The sequence below is a fragment of the Nuphar pumila genome, chromosome 2 (genome assembly GCF_984573655.1).
Source record: "Nuphar pumila chromosome 2, dmNupPumi1.hap1.1, whole genome shotgun sequence".
Lineage (NCBI taxonomy): Eukaryota > Viridiplantae > Streptophyta > Magnoliopsida > Nymphaeales > Nymphaeaceae > Nuphar > Nuphar pumila.
Window position 1 is genome coordinate 129,400,278 of NC_143250.1, and position 24,476 is coordinate 129,424,753.

Below are 24,476 nucleotides of genomic sequence, written 5' to 3' on the forward strand. Positions count from 1 at the left end.
TGAATTTTCATCAAAAATACATGATCCAATGGTTGATTCCTTGCAAATTCACCATGCCAAGCACATTCACATGGTTGGATTTGCAAAATAGGTGTTGAAAATGCCAAAATATCTAGTTCTCATATTCTAGTGAATATATATATATATAGGATATCTAAAATGTAAACCAGTAAAATATGTATACTGGTTTGAACCAACAAGAACCATTTGATCTGAAGATTGGATGGTTCCTATGTAACCCTAACCCACCCATCTTTTCCTTTCTTTCTCTTTCTCTTCTTTCTCCTTTTCCTTCCCACCACCTCACTGCCCAGCAAATGACTCCTGATGATTCAAACCATCAAACATGGTTGTTGATTTACATATTCTAGTCATCCTATATATATATATGTGTGTGTGTGTGTGTGTGTGTGTATAATGTCAGGACACTCCAAGTTGGAACTCACAAAAATGAGGCTCTTTTTGTAATATCTCATAATTTTTTCATAATTTTTAAGATCAAAAATATAATTTTTAAATTAAATATTTATATTTAATATGATAAAATTATGAAAAATATTTAAATATGGGCTGACGTCAACATGGGTCTAGACATAGTCCAGGGCCCATTGACAAGATCTTTATATAATAAGAAAAATCTATGAATTTATTTATTTTAACCTTTAAATTCAAGCAAAATAGATTTAAGATCATAGTTAGATCCATTTTGAAACGCAGATCTCGTAGGAGATCTATTTTATCGAATTTGGATATTGGTTTGTTCAAAAAATACATTTTTCTAAATTAACCGACCTCTATTTTTTGGGTCTTTTTCGATTTGGATTGGGCTCGACCTGCTCCATTGAATTGATGTTAATATGGATCTGGATTGAGTCCAGGATCCATATTGACTAGTACCTGGTCTGGGTTGAGATCTAATTAGAAATGGATATGGATTTGGATCATGGGTCCAATCTGATCCTATAATTCATCCATATATTTGTAAAACTAAAATAAATTTAAACTTTAAAAACATAAAAGGTAAAAAATATGAATTTAAAGAGAAAGGATGAGGTAGAGTTCTACCTAGGGTACAACTCTACCCCACTTAATATATCTAGAAGGGGGGCATCCCCCTTAGTGTGGAATATTTTGATCATGCATGTGCACTGATTCATGCATCATTTACTATTTAACATTAGTTTCATTCATTTTTTAATATTTGGTTTAGCATGAAATTATTGAATGTTTGCTTGAACTGCTTGAATGGTAAATTAGTTTTGATAAATTATTACTTGTGATTTTATCTTAAATTTGTGTTTGATTCAATTTATGCTACTTCCTTACTATTGGATTTTTAAAGGAATTCGTATGAGGATTTTGGTTCTTACCCGTTTTCTAAAAATATTTTTCAGGCACAGAGGCTCAAGATCACCTGCAAGTGTTTTATGAAAATGGAGCCTTCTACTTTTAAGGGTAAGACAGACCCTGAAGCTACCGAGTCATGGATGCGCAAGATAGAGCATATTTTTAGTGTTTTGAATGTTTCAATGGAACTGAAAGTGAACTTTGGTACCTATCGTCTTAAGGACCATGTTGAGAAGTGGTGGGATACAATCCATGCGATCAGGTTCCAAAATGAGAATGTTACTTGAGACGAGTTTGTGTAGGTTTTTAATTTTGCATACTTTCCTAAGCATGAACGAAGTAGGAAGATATAGGAATTTCTAGACCTACAACAAAGGGCAACAACCCTGGTAGATTACATCACTAAGTTTCGTTGTCTGGAGTGATATTACCCAAATGTATACATCATGGAAGAGGATCGGGCAATGAAGTTCGCTCGTGGGTTAAAGTCAGTGCTGAAGACCAAGGTGTTTACTCGAGGGAAAAAATCACCCGATGAGGCCATCGAAGTAGCGACCCTATTAGAAGAAGATTGGGTCGAAGGGCAGAAGTTTCAGTAGGATAAACCCGGGCCACAGACCAAGGTTCATATGAGTACTAATGAGAAGAATTCTAGTGGAAGAGAGTGCACACCACTTGCTAAAAAGCAACAAGAAGACTACCAGAACCAACAACAACAAAGACAATCGCAACAACCAAATGTCTAATAAATGTATTGACGGTGCAGTGAGGATCATCCCTTCGGAGTTTGCCCTCTCTATACTGGCTAGTATTTCAAATGTAGGCAACCAGGGTATATTGCTAAGTTTTGTCCAAAGAAGACTACTGAGATTTAGTTTAAGCTGACTAGAATCCCTTGAAATAGAAGATATAGAGTTTATTTTTTTAGTCTTTGTATCAAAATTTGAAGACAAAATTCTTTTAAGGGAGATGAAACTCATTTTAAAAGATTTAGAAAAACAAATACCGTTCACTCTGATACCACTCTTGATGCATTCTGTTGGGCCTGAGTTAAGTTTAGAGGTTGAGATAGGTTAGGTTAGATTTAGTAGTCAAGTTAAAAGTCAATTCGTGTGACAGGATAGGCAAGCTTTGATAGGTTTTGGTAAAAAATCTGGTACTCCCAAATGGTATAACAGAAAAATCTCAAAAATTAGAGGGTAATTTTAATCACTTTAAGGAATGAATGTACCAAAATTTTGGGTCAAGAGATTTATATTTTAAAAATTAAAAATTTGGGAAGTTGTAGGTTGGGTTTTGTTTTTATGCATGCTGGATTGGGTTTGGGTAAAACAAACCCAATTATAAAATCAATATTTTGAATTAAAGATATGATAAAATCTTGATTTTAAAGGGTCTAATATAGATACACTAAGGGTGATTGAGTCCAAATTTTAAGTCTAATTGATAAACGGTTTGGGCTAGGCAGCTTCTGCAAGTCTGACAAAAATTCTGCTTTGTCAACAAACAGATTCTGAACATGATAGAGTTTATGAGAGGTTAGGGCTTGTGAGAGGCTTAGGTAATGATTTTTGATGACTTACACATTTCAAGAGAAGTGTCCTAAGGTTGGAGAAGGGGTCTGGTCTATTCAGGGTTGGCCAGGGGTCCACGCACATGACTTGATCGAGTTGAGTCATTCATGTTTGTTGATGCAATCCACGAATACTAAGTAGAATTGGTTCTACTTAGTACTTAGATAATTTCAGACTTAGGTAGAGATGGTACCGCCTTATGCTGACCAAGAGAAGAACCCTTAAAGAAAGGGTGAACAAGTCAGAGATAGGGACTCGCAGGGGTAAGTAAAGGAGAGAGAGAGAGGTCCACAAGGAGAAAAGGGAAAGTTGAGAGACGAGAGAGTGAGAAAGACAATTTTGAAAGAAAAGTTTTTTCAAATTTCATTCATATTAAATTTCATAAAATGAGCCCCTTTTATAGGCCAAGGGAACTCTCGTAATGATATTTTACAAATCAAAGCATAATTAAAATAATAAACCTACCTAGATACTACCTATTTTCATACTTAGTAATACCTCCCCAAGGTACTTAAGCGGGCTCAACTCATAAGGGGCTCTTGGGCTTCCAATGCACTTTAAGGAGGAGAGCCAAGGGTCTACATGTTCTTCTTGAGAGGACTTAATGGCCTCTTGGGTGCCAACTAAGCTTGCATAATTTGGACCTTAGGAGCTGAATTTGGGCTCTTCCACCACTTGGTCCGTATCAAGGACTTAGGACAATGGGTCCAGAACATGGTCTTCAAATTTTGGTCTCCATCATGGGGGGTGCTGCTATTGGGTCGGCACGAGTGGTGCTCACCTTGACCTGAAGCACTCGAGGTTAGGATTAGCACTTTCCACCTACGTTCTAGGTTAGTGCCCACCATGACTGTTACCCCCTTGGGTGGTTTTTCTGGGTAAGGGTGGACTCAACTCATATATATATATATATATATATATATATATATATATATATATATATATATATATATATATATATATATATATATATATATATATATATATATATATATATATAGCTCTTAGGAGCACCTGCTGCCACCTATTAGAAATTATAGTTGTAGGTTACATCTTCTCAATAAGACCTTGTAGATGTACTTAACATAGTTTATTTGATATGAATCATGTTTTGGATCATGTTTTTTTGACATAAAAATGCAATTTTTTAAGTCATAAAGTTTTGGCATATTGTGAGCCATTGATTTTTAAAAATCATAAAAAACTTGCATGTATGTCATAATCACATTATCCAAAACTTGTTTTCTACTATATAATGATTGTAGATCATATCTGTAGGGTTTGATCAACAAAAAATGCTCAATTTTTTTCAAATTTTGAAGCTTTTATTAGGTGTGAGTAGGTTCTCCGAGAGCACCCTATATATATATATATCAAAAAACACGTAGGTGAATGATCACTTTCGAACGTGACCGAAACGAACTCGCATGAAATGTCCATCTTATACATGATGGATACTCTGCCTGTGGTTCCTCCAAACAAGACATTTAGCAGCGATTTGTGTCGCCGCTAAAGCTCTTGTTCAACGAAAACAAGAGTGGAGCATCCACGTGCACAATGAACGCTATGCACGAGTTCATTTTGGTCATGTTCAAAAGTGATCATGCACCTAAGTGTTACACACACACACACACACACACACACACATATATATATATATATATATATATAGAGAGAGAGAGAGAGAGAGAGAGAGAGATTGGCTACTAATGAGTCGAAGTCATTTTTTCTGATTTTTTTTTAAAATTTTTGCATATCAAATCTTAGGGATGTGATCTACGTGGTTTGCTTTGTAAAAAACTTATTTTGAATCAATTGTTTATCACAAGTAATTAGGTTTGTAAAGAGGTCCAAAAATCAATTTCTCATAATGTGCCAAATTTTCACAATTCAAAATATCATATTTTTACATCAGAAAAGCATGATCCAAGGCTTGACTCTTAGCAAACAAACCATGTTGAATGCGATTATGTGGTTAAATTGAGTTGATACAAGTTGCGCCTATGATTTCTAGCTCATTAGTTCTGTACCTTCATTAGTAGCCAATATTTATATATATAGTCAATTCAAGTTGTTGACTCAGAAAATAATTGAATCATACAAGTCCAAATCCAATCAAAAAATACATTCAATTTCTACTTTAAGATATCCAAAAATAATGCTTTTGGGTTTAAATTGAAAGCACTACTGATCCTAACCATTTGCACCTCCACTGCATGCTGTTAGGGATGACAATTGGTCAGATACTGTCGGAGGTCCAATCCGAATCTGAATCCAATTAGTCAGCCCAGTAGTCAAAGTAGGATCCAATTAATAATTCGATCCAGACCCCATATTGGATTTTGCATCTGAGTTTGACTAAGATCCAAATCCGACTGGAATCCAAATCGGAATCTGAATGCATGTAAAATGTTGGATTTTAAGTTAGTTGGATCCTAATTGGGCTTTAGCTTATTCTATCCGTTGATGAATCTGAATTCAAATCTGATTAAGTCAGTCTATTGCCTAAATCCGACCCAAATCAGACTCGCTTACATCCCTACCTGCTGTGGAGGTAGGGGTGGCAATCGTGTCGGGTTGGCGGGTTGACCCGACGGGTTGGCGGGTCAGCATACCTCAACCCGAACCCGAACCGTTTATTAAACGGGTCGGTTGTGGCAAACACGAACCCGGCCCGTTTAATAAACGGGTAACCCGACACGACCCGCCAACCCATTTAATAAATGGGTTGGGTCGGGTAAGTGGGTTCTCAGGTTGGCGGGTCGGGTTGGCGGGTCGATGGGTTGGCGGGTTGACCCGCCCGCCTAACCCGTTTATTAAACGGGTCAGCCGGGTTGGCATACCCCCAACCCGAACCCGACCCGTTTAATAAATGGGTTAGGCGGGTCGACCCGTTTATTAAACGGGTTGCCTTAAGCCCAACCCAAACCCGCCTAAGAGGCGGGTTGGCGGGTCGTGTCAGGTTTTGCCACCCCTATGTGGAGGATGGGATATATACAATTTATAAAAATGAGGGAAGGTGGAAGATGAAAATCAATGGGGTTTTGGAGTCCAGTTTGGCAAGGATTGACTTTTCAGTTTCTGCACTTCTAAATTGAAAAATCAAAAAAAAAATCAACGCGGACAGGACTTCGTGTTGCTCGGTCATCTTTTCCTGGCACTTTCCTTCGAATAGACAAGATGATCATTGTAACAGGGAAAAATTGCATGCAAGCCCTTATCTTTCTGTCATATATGAAGCATGCCCTCAATCATGTATATTTTGCAGTAGTCCTCAAGTGCATTTTGCAAAATGCACTTCTGCTTTTCTTAGAGGTACTTGTACAAAATTCACATGCCATGAAAACCTTAACAAAATCATGAGAAAAACAATGGTTTTGTTATAACATACATAATATTTCTGGAAAAAATAAACTTGTCATGGGATTTCTCCTTGCTAAGAAACCTCAATAACAGCATTGGCTTGCGAGCCCGAATAGTAGAAGGTTAAATTGCTACTAAGTTTATGTTTAAGATCATCAGTTAGCATAACTTGATTGATTTTATCTTTGCTAAGTATGTGCCATATGGTTGGACTTGGGTATCTTCATTGGTTTAGTCAAAATGTGTGCTACATGGTTGAGGACTTGGTAGCTTCATTTGAGTCGGTCAAGTCAAGTAAATTAAAATGATTATGTTACTTAGTAATTGGATTATTCTCTTGATGAACTCATTCAAAATGGATAAAATTCAATCTTAAATATGGTTTCCAATGATCTAATGAAAAGCATCAAGAGCAAAATAATTAGGCGTGAATCCAATATTTACCAATTGTATTTTCATTTGATAGAGCAATTCAACCACACTATCTTAATTATTAACCAAGGGCTTGATTATAACTTGATTTTTCGGATCATTATTTTGTAATTTCATAATTTTGTTGGGTGTTCTTAATATTCTTGATTGCAAGGGGTCCACGTGCAATTTCTCCCTCTTTCCCGGAAACCGGAGGCTCTTTTTGTTCCCCTTCCCTCTTTCTAAATTTCCTTGCTTTGGTTTCCCCCTCTGAACCTGGTAGGGGAGAGAATCAAAGCCCTATATTTCCCTTTCTTCTTTATTTCCCCACCAATTTCCCTTTTCGTTCTCTTCTCAGAATTTCCGTTTTTTCTTTATTGGGGAGTCGGGATCGCTAAAAGATGAACGATCTTCTCTCGGTAAATTTTTCTTTGTTTTTCCTTTTTTTGTTGTTGTTGAATTTCCAGGATGAGTATTCTTTGAGGCACAATGCTGGTTGAGATCTGAAAGGAACGTTACGTAGTTTCTTCGATTACTGTTCTCCCTTTTACGCCGTTAGCTCGTTTGGATCGATTTATTTTTTTTGGAATTTTCTTGTTTTTTGGGCAATTAGCTAGTTGTTTAACTCGAATATCCTGGAAAAGTTTGAATTTTTTCTTCTAATTATTGCTGAATTGATAATTGGGTTTTTCTCCCCCTCACCTCGAGAATGAATCGTGATCTTTAGATGCGTTTCTCGGTTTTCTTTTTTTCTTTGGGTCTTCTTTTATGGCAGCTTCTGGTATTCCCGTCCCGTTTATTCTGTTGTTTTCTCACTATTAGGATTTAGTAATTATCTGTTTGTGTTCCCTCTTTTTTTTTCTTTTTCTAATTATTAACATTAATAGATGTTGCATTCTAGTTGAATTCTCTTTTGGTATTCTTGTTTTTTTTTTTGCTGTTTTCTGATTATTAGTATTATTAGATGTCTCGTTCTTGTTGAATTCTCTTGGTGTGAGGAATTTCTTACTTTTGGTGCTTTATAATTTATAATTTATGGAGTTGTGGGAATATAGAGTGGAGAAACTGCTATGGACCAGAATCCGTTGGCCTACATGAATCAGAAGGCTTGGAAATTTAGATTTATAATTAGAATCAAACTGTTAGAATACAAGTTGGTCTCTCCTATGTTGGATGACCTCAACAGATTGGACTCTCTTATGCTGGACGACCTCAAGGGACCAAGAGTTCTAGTCTATCTCAAGGTGATCAAGAAGAAGGACTCCATCTATCTCAAGGTGTGCAAGATGATCAAGGACTCCATCAAGAATCCAAGGATGACGATGGATCAAGATCCCAAACTTAAGTTAAATGCTAATTATAACAAGGACTCTAAGAGAGCCAATGTGAGAAAACATGTATTCAAAGAGTTTCCTCTTATTGAGGAGCTTTAACATTATAAATAATATAATGGGGATGACTCTCTGGTGATTGATAGAGAGTTGTTTTCCGTCGTGGACGTAGGCACTGTCATTGCCAAACCACGTTAAATATTGTGTTCTTTTATGGTATCAGAGCCACCATAATTGACATTGCTTAGCTCAAGCTCGACCGCAGGATCTTCCTCCTCCTCAACTGGTATGGTTTCCAACATGATTTCTCCCACGATGCCTAGTAATGTTCATCATTACATACCCATTAAACTTACTTCAGAGAACTACCTTCTTTGGTAGTCAATTTATCCCTATTTTACATACCTATGGTCTTATTGTAACGACCTTAACTCATAGCCATGAAAAAGTGACAATTTTTTTTTAACAAGTGCGGAAACAATCCCAGAGACCCAGGGCCTTACAGTTAAACACCACTACCACCACAAGGGATTTTATACTCATCTTTTATACTAAACTTTATTTATTCAAATGTAAAGAGTCTGAGACATAATTAATTAAAAGTAAAGAAAGCAAAAGGAAAGAGCCACGTCATCCAAGGAATCTGCCACGTAGTCATGTGGTCTCCTCGTGACTCTTCTCAGAAGCAGGTCACCCCACTAGGCATCTGAGACTGCAAAAAACACAAAAAGTAGGGTGTCAGAATCCAAAGAATCATGCATACAGGTCCTTCTAATGATTCAAATAATTAAAAAGAATATAAATAAGATTCATGCAATATTTTAGAGGGACATAAATATAACACATTCATAATTCAAATAGTCATTCATGTAATAAGGAACAATTGTTGAGCATGAGGGACAATTTAATAATCAATAGGAACCACAAGTTAAGCAATATAGACATTTAGCATGCAGTAGAGAAGAAACATCATGCATTCATAAATATATCACAATTAAGGGAACAAGTAAATATGCATGATCTGATGCATGGCAGGAATATGCATGATTTCAATGCAATGCATGCATAATTTATTATCTTTAATCAAGTTTTCTTTCATATGCATGTCCCTATAAGGATGCACACACATTTAAGTTTCACTTTTTTTATTATCATTGTCCGCGGATACTCAAAACGGGTAAAATCCTTGAGATCAAGTAAGGTTTCCAGGGTAACTTAGCACACAATTTGTATTTTATTACTGGGTTTCAAACTTAGCCCTCGACCGATATCAGAAAATAGCATCATCCATCGGAATATTAGAAAACAACATCTAATGTCAGGGACATCAGCATCCACAAGTGTCACTTTTCTTGGTATACCAAAACAACAATAACTGTGTCAAACACACCACTCATAGGCAAAGTGGCGGACTCTCCCTAAAACCGTGGTCAGAAGAAAGAACCTCAATATCGGGTTTAGGGACAACAACAACGCACACGGAGTTTTTGTATCCTCATGGTTTTCCCAAACCGCAACATCCAAGATTTTCATACTAAAGAAGGGATATCAAAGAAACATAAATTACACTGTTCTTTACTTTCTTTTATCTTGTTATTAATTCATCTCTTTTACATTTGCAAATCAATATGCAGAATTAATAACATAAGCTTGCAAATCAGCATGCCAAGCTCTTTATTGGACCACCGCCCGTGGCTATTACATTTGATTTTTGCAATGCATAGAACAACTAAAACAAAGAGCAAGACCTGCTCAAGGCTCACACGGCCCAGGATGATCCATTTGATCATCAATGCATTATATGCAAAAATCATCAACCACATGCCACTATGCATTCCTGTCATATGCTTTTTAATGCACTTTTATGTATACAAACTTTTGAGATGTGCATGAAGAAATGCTACACACAGGCACGTGCATGAGTTCACAACTTCGCGTTTATGGAATGCTTTCATTCAATACATGTATTCTTATCAGATGCATAATCTGATCTAATGCGTGTATTCAGGCCAACAACATGATTTCACTTACAAATCATTTCTAAGCAACTTGTGAACACCTCATGCTATTACTTTCAGGCAAATCCTGTATCACTTCCGTGTATGCTCATGCATAAGAAAACAGCCATGTGTTAACTCTTTTTAACTTAGCATAGGGTGTTCAGTTAAGCCTTGAAAACGGCTTGAATGTCGGCAACCGAAAAGCAATTACAGTCTGTCGTACTGTTTACACAGGTGTATACTTAACAATTCTATATGACCGTATTCATTTTAATCATCATGTACACAGGTATGACAGGATGCATAGAAATGAGCAGGTATGCAGCTAACAATCGACATACGTGAGTCAATTATGCACTTACACAGGAGTAGTTATAGAATCAGAAAGAAAATTGTGCAACAAGTCTAAAATAACATATATATATATATACATGCATAATATGTTATAAAAAAAAATTCTTTCAAGAAGCTGCCAGCACACAAAAATATTATTTATACATATCTGTTTTTTTTTTTATACAGATGGAATCTGCCAGCACTTGGCAAGTGCTGCCCGAGTCCACAGGGACTGGGTACTGCCCAGCCAAGCCTAACTTGGTTGGGCTGCCAGTTGGCTCGGCCTGTCAGGCCAGCCGAACTGGGTTTGGCTGGTCTGACAGCCAGCCCAACCAAACGTAGGTTATATAAAAAAAAATTCTTCCATTGCCAGCACCTGGCTGGCTGAGCCAAAACCCCAGCCCAGCTGACTCAGTCGACTGGGGCTGACGGCACCCAGCTTAGCCGACTGTGGTCGGCTGAGGCCCAACACAGCAAACAGTGGATTTTTTTTTTGTTTACCTGTATATGTGGGTTTTCTTAATGACAGCACACCAACATAAACATAAAAATAACTGCCATGACCTCGGGCATGCTTAATGCACTAAGAACAAAGCCCAATATGCATGTACCTGAAATTTTTGTGTAAAATACACATGGATAGATTAAGTAGACATCAGATTCAATAAGGTACACAATTCGGTTATGAAATAGATATCATATGTTATCATAAACTAACATGCAGCCACATTTTAGCTTGTTATTTCCAGATTTACATGCACTAATAATCCCTAACATGGGTTTTTCATAAAAAACGGCAATACTAGCAGGCACATACATAAGAAACTCTATTTTTCATGGATAAAAATTTTTGTTTTAATGTAAAAACACATCTACACGTGGGTTATTCCATAATAACATACAAGAAAATGAAAATACATGGATTTCATCCATGGATCTTAGAGTAAATGTCCAGATTTACTCTCCCACATGGTTTTACACTAAAATACTTCATGAAAATCGAATCCATGTTCTTTATTCTTACTTAAATCAAAAGAAAGACCCGTACCTTGAAATAAACTATGAAAATAATGGTGAAGGAAGCTTGGGGCTGGAGAAGAATAGCTTCTTCTTCTTCCTCCTCCTTCCTTTCCTCTCTCCTTCTCTCTCTTTCCTCTCTCTTCTTCTCTTTCCTTCTTTTTCTTCCTTTCTTCCTCTTTCTCTCTTTTCTTTCTTTTTTTTTTTTAAGTAAAAGATGAGAGAGAGAGGGGGTGACGCCCCCCCTTTCTCCAGCTCTCTCTTCTTGAGAGAGTTCCCAAAAATTATGGAAACTCCCTCTCTATAGTTAGTTTCCATTTTTTTTTTGAAACACTTCCATATGTTGACTTTTCCTCTCTTTTATCAATTCCAACTTTCTTAAAACTCTCTTAGGTAAGCTTAGGGACTCTTTTAGAGAGTCTCACTCAGCCCAACAAACAAAATTTCGGAATTAATATTAATTAATTATAAATTTTTAATTAAATTAAAATTATTTATAACTTTCCAAAAATAACCAAATTAACCCTAGAGGTTTTTTTAAACTATAATTAACCCCAAAATAAAACTTTAAATTGAATTTAAAGCTAGGAAAAACATTGGACATGGATTTGGATCCGGATCCAAGATCCAAACTCATACCCATAACAAAAATGGGTCCAGATTTGGACCCAACCCAAATTTAAGTAGGACCCAAATCCAGAAAAATTTGGATCATAGGCCTTGGATCCAGTCTGATCTGATCCCAGATCCATTTCGACAAACCACTCCTTTTTCAAAAAAATGTGATTTTTGGGCCAACCGTAGCCCGAATCGAGGAAAATAAAGTATCGTTGCGCTCAGAATTTCAAGACGCATTCAACGACATATAACACACATATGAAATTTCGAATTCCGTTCAAAATTAACCTGAATTTCGCTTGAATTTAAAGGGCGAATTTAAAAACTCTCTACTATGTTTTGATTGGCTCGTATCGACCCCGGGTCAAACCCAGACTCAAAAACATCGGTCTAAAAATCGGGCCTCAAACGATTTCTTTTAGACAAATTTTCGAAAATCTCAAGAAATGTCTAAGTACCAAAATACGCGATCTTACACTTATGGGGTACGTTGATGGCAGCAACCTACTACCTCCAAAGTTTCTAGAAAACTCAATGGATCTAAATCTTGCTTACATTGAATGGTTAAAATATGATCAACTTATCCTAAGTTGGATCATATCATCGTTAACTGAACCCATTGACACTCAAATCGTTGGCCTTCAATCTGCTTATGCCGTTTGGTCTGCTTTGAAGAGGTCCTATGTTGCCCATACTAGATCTCATATCATGCAACTTAAATCACTGTTTCAGCACCTAAGGAAATTGGACTGTAGATGAGTATTTTCAGCAAGCCAGAACTATTGCTCACCAACTTTCAGTGGCTTCCAAACCTGTTGACGAAGAAGATATGATTCTTCAAATTTTGAGAGGTCTTCCAATATTACTTAAATTTGACCATGCAGATGTGATCAGCACGGTCGATTTACTAAGAAACGACACTTGGATCGTGTTTTCTTGATGAAAAACATGATTTTTTAAGTCTTGAATATTTAGAAAAATCTTAGACCATCGATTTTTTAAACCTTATAAAAATGTACATGTATATCGGAATTGGGTAATTCAAGAGTTTATTCCTATAAAATCAAGCATGTAGAACACATCTGTATGGTAAAATTTAAGGAAAACATGGAAAAACCTTCAGAAAGCTTGGTTATCACGGCGGTTAGCAACCACCACATATATATATATTTGTGTGTATAGCAAAAGTGCCAATATGATAATCATGTAAATGAAGAAGATTATGAATTTACATAAGCTTGTTTATCAACATCATGATAACTGGTAAGAACAAATAAATGAATTTCTTTCATAAAATATGGAATACTTTGGTTATAACTATAAACAATCACACAAGTTATTGATATTTCACCTAAATGAGTGTACAATGGGGATATTTTTAATAAAATAATAAATATCATAAAATAAGGTGTTGAAAGCTTTAAATGCACAAAAGAGCATTAGGTTTTAGAAGTGAGATTCAAATAAGTAACAATAATGTGGTTGCATTAAAGTATGAAATTAACCCCTTTCATCTAGTATTGCATCTTTTTTAACATTAAGAAACGGAAACAAGACATAGGATATTTACCTAAAACAAGTAATTAAAAATATTAAATAACACATGTTTTAACTTTTTTTCTACAGAAGGGATTAGAACTTCTTTTTTTCCTACAAAAAAAGAAACAGTTTCTGTTTAAGGAAAATGCATGGAGAATGAGAAACATGTCACAAAGTGGCAGGGATCCCAAGACACAACCAAAAGACAAACAAAAAAGGATCTAAAACATAAACATGATTCATTTAACCAAAGACAAGAAGCAACATATTTATGCACCCTCAATAACACCAAGAAATAAAATAAATACTTTTTATTATTAACAAATAAACAAAAAATTACAAATGAACATCACTACAAAAACATTCAAACACACCCCATATGTATATCCATCATCTCTCAATAATGCAAAGATGGACTAGCTGCCAATAATGCAAAAAAAAAAAAGAATAAAAATAAAAGTGGCTAGTTTGACTAGCTGTTAAACTATCCTAATGGCTAAAAGATGGACTAGCTGCCAATAATGCAAATAAAAAAGAATAAAAATAAAATAAATGAAAATTCTAAAAATTAACCTACAAATATACATGATTATACTTATCCTAAAAGCCATAAGAAAAGGTATGCCTAAAGTATACCTTGAATACAATAAAATTAAAAAATACAAGAATACACACAAAAATTGAGAAAACATACCTAAAGTACACTTAGGTGTACTTTGGTATATACAAGACAAAGAACATAGGGAAATGTTACATATATCTTAACAACATATTTCAGAATCCTTGAGTTTTCACATTTCAGATATGGTTTCCCAGGAAATGCTTTCTCACATGTAGGTGGCATTTTTGGTAAACCTTCTATGAATCTAATATAGCGAGAAGCTAGAATATTGTAGCTTAATGAAAGTTAACAGGAGAATAGGCTCATGTATAAATAAAACAAATAAACTCCTCCAATCACCATAATTCCTATACACGATGTTGATCATGTATCACCATAACTCCTATAAATGATGTTGATCATGTCAAATTATAACCTGAATAATTGAAAATGCAGCCAAGTCAACCAGCTAGCGACTCACTTACCATATATAAAGGGCACCAAAAGAAGTTGGCATGAAAGAAATGTAAATAGCTTTCTGAGTACATGACACAATTGCTTCTTGGAAATTTCTAAGAAACAATTCTGATCTGATGTTTTATGAGTTATGAGTGCAATTGAACAATTTAATTGTAGCTTCTGATTAAACTTTTACTTAATTATGAATTTCATCGGATGCTAATCAATGATCATCTGAATTGCTGTTGTATCTATATTCAATCATTTCTTGATCTTATCATGAAATTTCTATCACCATCTTCATGTGCTGGTGCAATTGCAGGATTCCTTTGCCACCTTCAGAGGTCAAGCCTCTAGGGAAAGAGATATAGAATTAGGACTACAAGCCCCAACGAATACTGCAGATGTGGGGATGGAAAACTTCTTCAAGCAGGTGGTTACAATTACTTGGTCATTTATTTTAGGTGTTAAATTCAGTTTTCTCCCCTTATATTGCTTATATCAGATAATTCTTTCCAGTTTATGTTGGGTACTCATTCCAGTCAGCTTGGTTGGGTTGCTAGAATGTTCTTCTAATCCATTTTAACGAGAAAATGTGACCAAAGGACTTGAATGTTGTTTGGATTTGGTAGCTTCTTTGTTGATTCAATAAAAAGCCAAGTTGGCTCATTTCATCACTTCACTTGGGCTAATTCTCCCAATCCAAATCAAATGAATCCATCATGCACAACATCCGCTTTTTTTTTTTTGGAGAAGACCATGCACAATATCTAGCAAAAGTCAGGCTTTTATGCGTTCATCAAATCTGTTTCTTCTTCTGTTATAAATTCTTATTTGTTCCTCTAAGCTCATGAGAATGCTGTGATTTTGCAAATTGTACTACTGCCTGAGAAATGCATGATCATACACGATGTAGCTGGTAAAGTACTAATATATGCTTTTTCATCGTCTTTTACCAATTAACGTGGATAATGATGCATTTCAGGTGCGTGAGGTTGAGCAGCAAATTGATAAAATATCTAAGCAGCTCAAGAAACTTCAGGTCAGCTCTAATATGCTTTGATTTCTGTTGTTCTATGGAAGATTACAATTGTGGTTGTTTGTACAGATTCAATTTTATTTATTTTACCATCTATTGAACCATCTTCTAGAACTTCAATCCAAGCATAAAAACCAATATTTGGAGAAATCTCCCTGAAGAGTTGTTATTTTGATTCATTTGCTTGACATAAATTTTGTGTGTGTGTGTATGTATGTGTGTGTGGCTCTCTCATTCATATAAAAAGTCAGGTCTTTGGATTATCCGGAGAAGATTGTTTTATATTTGTAAATGATGTCATTTTCTATTTGGTCCAGCTCTCGAGAGTGTTGAAGAGGTTGTGTTCCTGCTTTAACATTCAGATATAGTGGTTCTTGCTAAAGATTGTATGGGATCTACATAGTTCTGTCAACAGTTGAATATCTAAGCTCTTTGTAACGAGTGTAATTTGCTAGTTTAATATATAAATTCCACAATGGCATTATACTTGTTAATTTAACATATGAATTCCACAATGACAAGAGGTTTTAGGCTATTTCTGGTAATATGTGGCAAGTAAGATGCCTTCTTTAAGCTATTGTGCATCTGATCCCACTGTAGAATGAACTCACCATGGCAACATTGTATGTCAGTGCAGCTTTGTATTGTAACCTTACTAACTAAACCAATTGCAGTAGTTGGTTTAAAATGGAATTGGTCTTAGCACTTACAGAAACCAATTACATGGTTGGCATTTAATTTACATGGTTTCAGGTCAAATGGCCACCAGAAAATTTTGTGAATTAATAGCTGTGTTTGTCCATTAGCTTAGTGATTATTATCTAAACTATTATTTTTTGGGTTTTTTAAGCTTTAATTGTAAAAATGTCTACAAAGAGACAATACGCATACGAGCACTAATACCTCACAAGAGATGTGCACAAAGGCACTCAAACAATACTTACAAATATGCACAAAGCCATAAAATAACACAAATATGCACAACGGCATGTAAAGAATCTTTATATTCGAAAAGAGAAGGAGCTTGAGCTCTCAAGCCTACCATTTACAAGGGGGAACACCCCTATATATACACCACAAAGGGGAGCCACCTTGGGGGCTCCCAAAGGAGTCGTTAACTATGGATCCAACTGTGGATCCCCGAGTTATGTATGTTGACCGTTGAGGGCTCCCCAACGACTCTTTTGGGGAGCCTTCCCAAGGTGGCACGAAAACCACAAAAAGAAAAAAGAAAATAGAGAAAAAAGGAAAAAGAGAAAAAATAAAAATAAAAAAGAATACAATCATATTCCTAAGTGGAATATGCGTAAAATGGTAAAATACAGAAATACCCTTTTCGGGTATTATGATCAATATATATATATATATATATATATATATATATATATATATATATATATATATATTAGTATATATATAGAGATATGTATACATATATATGTATGTGTATCTTTATATATATACTAATATATATACGTACATAAGAATTACATTTTTTAACATTAATATCTTTCCTCAGTTGTATGCGAAACTTGGACTTCTTTTTGAAACATTTTGATGATGCATTTCATGCTTTTTCCTGGAAAACATATGAAATCATTGAAATGTATTCAAGGCTTCAAGCATTATTTCAACTTCTGAGGAACCAATCTTTTGAGGTACCCCATGGGGTAACAATTTTTCTTTGGTTCTGCTGCCCATTATGAGGTTAACATCTTTGCACTGGATCACTCATGATTTTTCAGCTTATTTACTCAATTATTTATGGAGATATCTTGCTTTCTGTAATATGAAAAGGGTCAAAGAAACATAATCAGCTGTGAAAGAAAAATGATATCTTTTCTCTGATTACTTAGAATCATAGTGACAAAAGTTTAAAATGGCAAATTCTCGGTTGTGAATTTCTTGGGAGATTTTCAACTTTCTGAATGTTTCTTGAGTTTTTTTGGCAAAATCTCAGGAAAATATTAAAAAATCAAATAAATTCTCAAAAAATCTAAAAAAATTAAAAAATTTCAAGATGTAAACCAAACAAATGAATATGTAACATAACAAACTGTGAGTCTCTGACAACAAGAAAAGAAATTTATGATGATGTGGTAAAGACAATAGGGCATACTCTAGAATAGGAGTGGCAATCGGGTCGGATTGGCGGGTTGGCGGGTCAGCATACCTCAACCCGAACCCGACCCGTTTATTAAACGGGTCGGCTGTGGCAAACACGAACCCGACCCGTTTATTAAACGGGTAACCCGACACGACCCGCGGGTCGGGTTGACGGGTCGGTTGGCGGGTTGACCCGCCCGCCTAACCCGTTTATTAAACGGGTCAGCCGGGTTGGCGGGTTGGCATACCCCTAACACGAACCCGACACGTTTAATAAACGGGTTAGGCAGGTCGACCCATTTATTAAACGGGTTCGTTTTTGCCCAACCCGAACCCGCCTAAGAGGTGGGTTGGCGGGTCGGGTTGGCGGGTCGTGTCAGGTTTTGCCACCCCTACTCTAGAACATGAACCAAGGGCCTCTTGGTGACATACTGATCATTGGATGGCCTTTGCACTTGAAGGAATACCCATTTCTGTATCAATGCAGAAAAGATTACTGCAAACAATATACAAAAGTTCAGACTAAAATTGAAAAATACACAAGGTCATGCAATTATTTTTTCCTAACCCCGCACACATTTTCCACCATAGAAATTTAGTTCTTTCCAATTTCACTAACCTATAATCCATGCAGGATGCAAATGAGGAGACCAAGTCAGTAACAAAAGCTGCTGCTATGAAAGGTAAGCTCTAGCCTCTATTTGCTACAGTCTCTGCTTATGTTGCAGGCTTATAAGGGATTCTTTTTTTTTATATTACTTTCTTAGTTGGTAGCTTAAGCTAACAAATTTTGTCATCTCTAGCGATCAAGCAGAGAATGGAGAAAGAGGTGGATGAAGTGGGAAGAATTGCACGTACTGTAAAGGCAAAACTTGAAGAAATTGACAGAGATGTAAGACTGTAATCTTCTTCATTCATTGTATTATGTATAGTTTATATGTTTACTGTTACTTCTGCCTGCTTAATTTAGATCCATGTTGTCATGGTCAGAATTTAACCAACAGGCAGAAGCCTGGATGCGGAAAGGGAAGTGGTGTTGATCGATCAAGAACAGCAATGACTGTGTATGTATTATTTTAATAATTCACATTTTTTTTCAGAAATGGTGGCACGTGGAGAAGCTTCTTATACTTTATTAACTCTATTTTTCAAATGCAGTGCATTGAAAAAGAAATTGAAGGATCGTATGTCTGAATTTCAGGTTTCATCTTCTAGTACTCTTTCCTTTCTTTGGATTTGTTTGCTTCATAGCCGTCTTCATTATGTTATACTCTTCTTATTGTATCTTTTGTTCATATTGTTTTACAGACCCTTAGGCAAGCAATTCAAGACGAATATCGTGAGGTTATTGAAAGAAGGGTCTTCACAGGTTTGTACAAATTCCATGATTGAATGAACTAAAAATCAATTTTCGACCTTTCTATCGTGGTGTTTAATATTTTCTTGTATGTCATAAATGATCAGTGACAGGTACCAGAGCTGATGAAGAGGTAAGACCATTGATTATCAACACTGAAGTCTTTTTAAGCTTGTCCTGATGTTTCCGGCTTACATGCTGATCCTTTTTCTTACTGAACAGACAATTGATCGCTTGATAGAGACTGGAAATAGTGAGCAAATTTTCCAAAAAGCTATTCAGGAACAAGGACGAGGCCAGGTTTGTATATTAGATATTTGTGATTGTTGATGAGATTAGGAGTGCTGTTTAAGCAACTCATACCATTGGATGATGAACGCATCGAACAATCATCCATTAATAAGCTGATGATAGTTGCTTCATGTTTGGATGGGTTATGCTGTTCTTCTTTAACAAAAGAATCAGCTATTCAATTGCTTTTTTAGGAGAACGTCACTCTTGTCAAACTATTTTGCTTCTCTCAGTTCTTGTTTAGATGGAGAAAAAGATCTCTCTTCCACTAGATCATTTATGATACTCCAAGCGTTGCATAAATTGGGGAGTCCATTGTTTTATCTGACTAGGTACCTTTAGATGCACCTATGTGAAAGGGTAGCTATAGCAAAATATTGTTATGGATTAATCCATTGCAGCTTGCTTCTCCAGAATGAGGGAAGGTGCAATCAGAATTTAGCTTCTCGCATTGCATCATGAAGGCTTATGGTTTCTTCAACTTGCATAACAGCTTCGTTCCTAAATCCACCTCATCAACCTGTCACATCTTTCAAGCATGAAAATTTTCCACCTCAGTACTTAATATCATTGCCATTTATGTCAGAAATTCGAGCTTTACTGCTGTCACGGTTATAGGTTGTAATGTTGGTTATTAACAAAATGATCAATTGCAATCCATTCTGCTGTCCGAAGCAATTGGGATCTCCTCCATGCTATCCGTTTTCTACCTTGTTCACCAAGAATCAACAACTTCCTTTTGTTTCCTTATTCATTTTCAATGAGCAGTCCAGGATATTTAAGAGTAACGAACTAGTTCAATGCCTCCATTCGTGTTTGATCTTATATTTATTTGGAAACAGTTCACGGATTTATTGCATTCTCCATGGTTTGGTTGACTGCACCATAAGAAGTCAGCAGCTTCTCACGATTGCACGGGGGAATAAGTTATCTGGTAAACAAAGATGAGATAAAGGTTTAGACTTCTGTTTGCCATTCACAACAATGGACAAGTATCCAGTTAATAGGTTTCTGGTCATCCCACATACACACTAAAAACTATCACCAAGATCAATGCCTGATTGAATTCCCAGAATAGGATCCCATCTAAGGGTATTGTGATCTTTTAAAACGTCCACTATGAAGTCTATGCTTTCACCTCCATGTTTAGGTTCAATATTATGACTTTGCTTGCAAGGGGCACTATTTTTTTGAGTAAATATGCACCTTATGTTGCTTAGGGAGAGTGGTTTTAGCTTCTCAGGTTATGATCTTTGTCTCATGCTGCAGATCATGGACACCCTTGCAGAAATTCAAGAGCGACATGATGCTGTAAGGGATCTTGAAAAGAAACTTCTCGACTTACAGCAGGTGCCTAACTTTGTGACGCTTATAATTTTGGGAAGCTTGTTCCAGTTTTCTTCATAAATTTTATTTATTCCTCATGCAGATTTTCCTGGACATGGCAGTCCTGGTTGAGGCTCAAGGTGAAATGCTGGATAACATTGAAACTCAGGTTTGTTTCATGTCGACAGTTTCAATTAAATCATTGTGCTACTCATAGTATGTGCAGTCATAATTTTAGGACAACTGGAGCTGGAAGTTTATTGCTCTTTGACTGAAATGCCCAAGTTCTAGATCATCTGGAACTTGTTTGGGCAAGACACAGAACTGAAACATCAGGAACTGGAGTTGTTAGCTGACGTGGCCTTCATAATCTATTCTCAGACTATGCAGCCCAGCCCATTCACTGACAAATGACAATCCACATAAACCACTGTTTTGCACAATATATCCTTAAGAACTGATATAAATTTTGCTCACATTGTCATCCATTTTTACAGATATCTCCAAAATTCTAGATTAATCATTGTGCTTCCAAAAATGATGAAGCTCGTATGAAATCAGTGGAACTGTCGACTTCTCTCCATTTTTTATTAAAGAGAAGAATTTCTTTTTTTCCTTGTATCTGGTTGTATATTACTATGTTTAGTACTATTCTTTCTGTTTGTCTTTTTCTCTTTTTATTTTAAAATTTCAGAAAATAATTTTCTTTATGCGGATGTCCAATATCATTTCAACTGGAACAAAGTTACGTAACATACACTGGCCACTTCTGGTTTGTGTTGTTAGCCATGTTCTAATTTTTATTCTCAAAAACCATAAATTAGGTTTTATAGTTGATAACTTTATAGACTGCAATTCTTTATAGGATGTGAAACCAAAGGCATGCTCAAGACTTAGAGATGTGTACACATCTTGCTTAGTAATAGACTTGGCAAGTTAGTTCAAGCACTTTGGATTCATCAAATATGTCCTAGATTGGTAGCAACTAGCTGGTACCATAACTGTGTTCTTGGCCTGTCTAGACATAAGGTTGTTCGCGCAGAAAGTCGAGAATTGGATTTCAATCTGCTGTGTAGCCATCATGGAGGGTTTAGCTCAACATTTAGAACTTGAACTGCTAAAACATGTAGAACAGTTCCAGGAGTTGAGATTAGTCGCGTGAAGTTTATTAGAAACAGCAACTTACAATGAGTCAAGCCAGGCAGATATAGAATCCAATAATTCAGAATAAACTGCTTGAGTTCTGTTTGCAATTAAGCCAAACCATTTTGTGACTTCGAAAATTTTGTTTACCAGAGTACTACTTGTTTTTAGGAATCACCAAACCTGTAGGTGTCTTCTGTAGTTCAATCTGTTTGAGCTGTGCCAAAGCTTCTTGTTTGTAAGTGTCGGCTCACGTTTTCATTTGATTGTGATCAGGTCTCAAATGCTGTGGAACATGTTCAGTCTGGAATAACTGCCCTTCAGAGAGCAAAGAAACTGCAACGAAACTCACGTAAATGGATGTGCATTGCCATCATCATCCTCCTATTGATTGTTGTGATCATCGTAGTTGCAGTTCTCAAGCCTTGGACTAGCAAAAGTGGTGCATGAGGCAGTTTATGCTTTATCTGCTTCTATATGTGTATATTTTGTAATAGTGTGCACTTCTTTTCACAGGATATATTTAAGCTTATTGTGCCTATTTATTTGATTATTTCTCTGTTAATTCTTATGTATTATTCAAGCAACTGTTTTTTTTTTCCATCCAGTGGGTGATCCTGGTGATGAATAAATATTGCTGAAATAAAGTCCTTGTCATGGGGGAAGGGCATTCAGTTGAAAACTTGGAAATATGTAAACAGCTTGTCATGTTACATCAAAGGGATCGAAACATTACTTGTTGAAAAACAGAAACACGCATGTACTTCGTCCAAGTTGATGTGCTGCATCCATTCTGTAGGTTAGCTATCTGGATTGGTGGGATCTGTTATTTGCGTACAACTGGTCGTCCTTTGAGTTTTTATCTGTATCCCTAGTCAAACCTTCTCTATTGCGCCATTAGATCTAGTTGGAGTATTACTCAACACAGGAGTCTTGATACTTCTATGATGGACTCAAATCTGTTTGTATTGACGAGCAGTATAAACATGCCTGATAAAATATTTGAATTGCCCTGAAGATCCAGCATTACTTAGATATTCCTACTAGTTAAGGATTGCTAAGACTCTTCTTGGATGAGGAATGCTAAAAATCCATGAAATGCTGTTTTTTTCAGAGGCATCAATAAGATTGAGGCCAGGGAGTCTTGATGTTTCCACTAATAATACAAAATTCAAGGATTCGGGAACTTCTAGAGTATTGGAACTGCTGAAATCAATACTCTTGAATGTCATATAGGGTGTAGTTGTTCCAGGCTGGGGGTTGATTTTCTTGGGTCGGCTATAAACACAGCCCTTTGGCCTTTGTATTGGAACAAAGCTCTTTGTGCCGAAGTCTTTACATTTAAAAACAGCGCGGACTGTAGTCCCTTTGCTATGACAGATTAGGTTTTTCTGGTGCAGTCAATAATCTATCGAAAAATGATTACGGTATGGGTAATTTGATGCATTTTCTTAAAAACCTCACAATTTTCAATTTTTTTTTTATATCCAAAATCACAAATAGCCAACCTTGGAATGTCCCTTTTATCCTTCGCATGCACAGAACTGATGAAGTTTGCGCGATATATCGCTCTGCCCTTCGAGTGCTGCATATGTCCACTTAAAATGAGGTTTGCACATTTTTTTTTGTATACTTCACCAAGTTCACATAAAATTATATGTATACTTCCTGTTAAACTTAAACAAAATGAGAAAGTTTGCATATATTTTACAAAAAATGACCATATCTAATTTGACGTATTTTCTTAAAAACTCTATATTTTTTTATATTCTCCTCGTATCCAAAATCACAAATACCTGAATTTAAAAAGATCTTTTTACCCTTTGCATATGTGAACTTTCTCCTATATATGCAAACTTCCTCTCAAACATGAAACTTTTTTTGCAGAACAGTATCTATTCTTACATTTGTATCTTTTTTATCCAACGTCGAAAGCTTATGTTTTTATAGGCATTGGAAAGCTGAGACACAACCATATAACTTTTAGATTTTGAGTTAGAACAGAAAACCCTTCTAGGGTTTCTATTTTTAAATTTCAAAACCATAATAGAAACATGATATGCAAACTAGAATAACTGAATAATGGGTAGTTTCAGATAACGTTTCGACCCAAAAAATATAGGATTTTAAAAAAATATAAAAAAATAATAAAAAAACTAGATAAAAATACCTTTTCAACGATACCTGATTTGCTGAAAAATGACGAAGAGACGCTGAGATACAGGCATAACAATATTCTTAAAACTTGAGAAAGTCTGTATAAAATATATGTGAACTTGAAGAATTTCGCATAAAATATGTGCAGACTTTCTCAAGTCTGCGTAAAATATATGCAGACTTGAGGAAGTCCGCATAAAATATGTACGAACTTCCTCATGTCTGCATAAAATATACTTAAAGAAGTCTGCATAAAAATATATGTGGACTTAAGGAAGTATGCATATATTATGCGGACTTGAGGAAGTCATTTCATGTTTTATGTGGATTTTCTCAAGTCCGCATATATTTTATGGAGACTTTCTTAAATTTTAGGAACGTTATCAGGGGTTGTATCTTAGTGCTCCTTCATCATTTTTTAGCAAATTAGGTGTTGTTGGAAATGTATTTTGATCTAATTT

General features: G+C 35.8%; 1 protein-coding gene across 1 annotated transcript; it reads left to right on the forward strand.

The window, feature by feature from the left end:
* Positions 1-6,966: 6,966 nt before the first annotated feature.
* LOC149847092 (syntaxin-132-like) lies at positions 6,967-22,540 on the forward strand. Its single transcript, XM_089996805.1, has 13 exons — positions 6,967-7,114; positions 14,919-15,029; positions 15,582-15,638; positions 18,376-18,424; positions 18,545-18,633; positions 18,732-18,805; positions 18,900-18,942; positions 19,050-19,110; positions 19,206-19,231; positions 19,321-19,398; positions 20,659-20,739; positions 20,819-20,884; positions 22,135-22,540. Exons 1-13 carry the CDS (start codon positions 7,097-7,099, stop codon positions 22,306-22,308), a joined length of 927 nt encoding a protein of 308 aa, XP_089852931.1. The 5' UTR covers positions 6,967-7,096; the 3' UTR covers positions 22,309-22,540.
* The last annotated feature ends 1,936 nt before the right edge of the window (positions 22,541-24,476 follow it).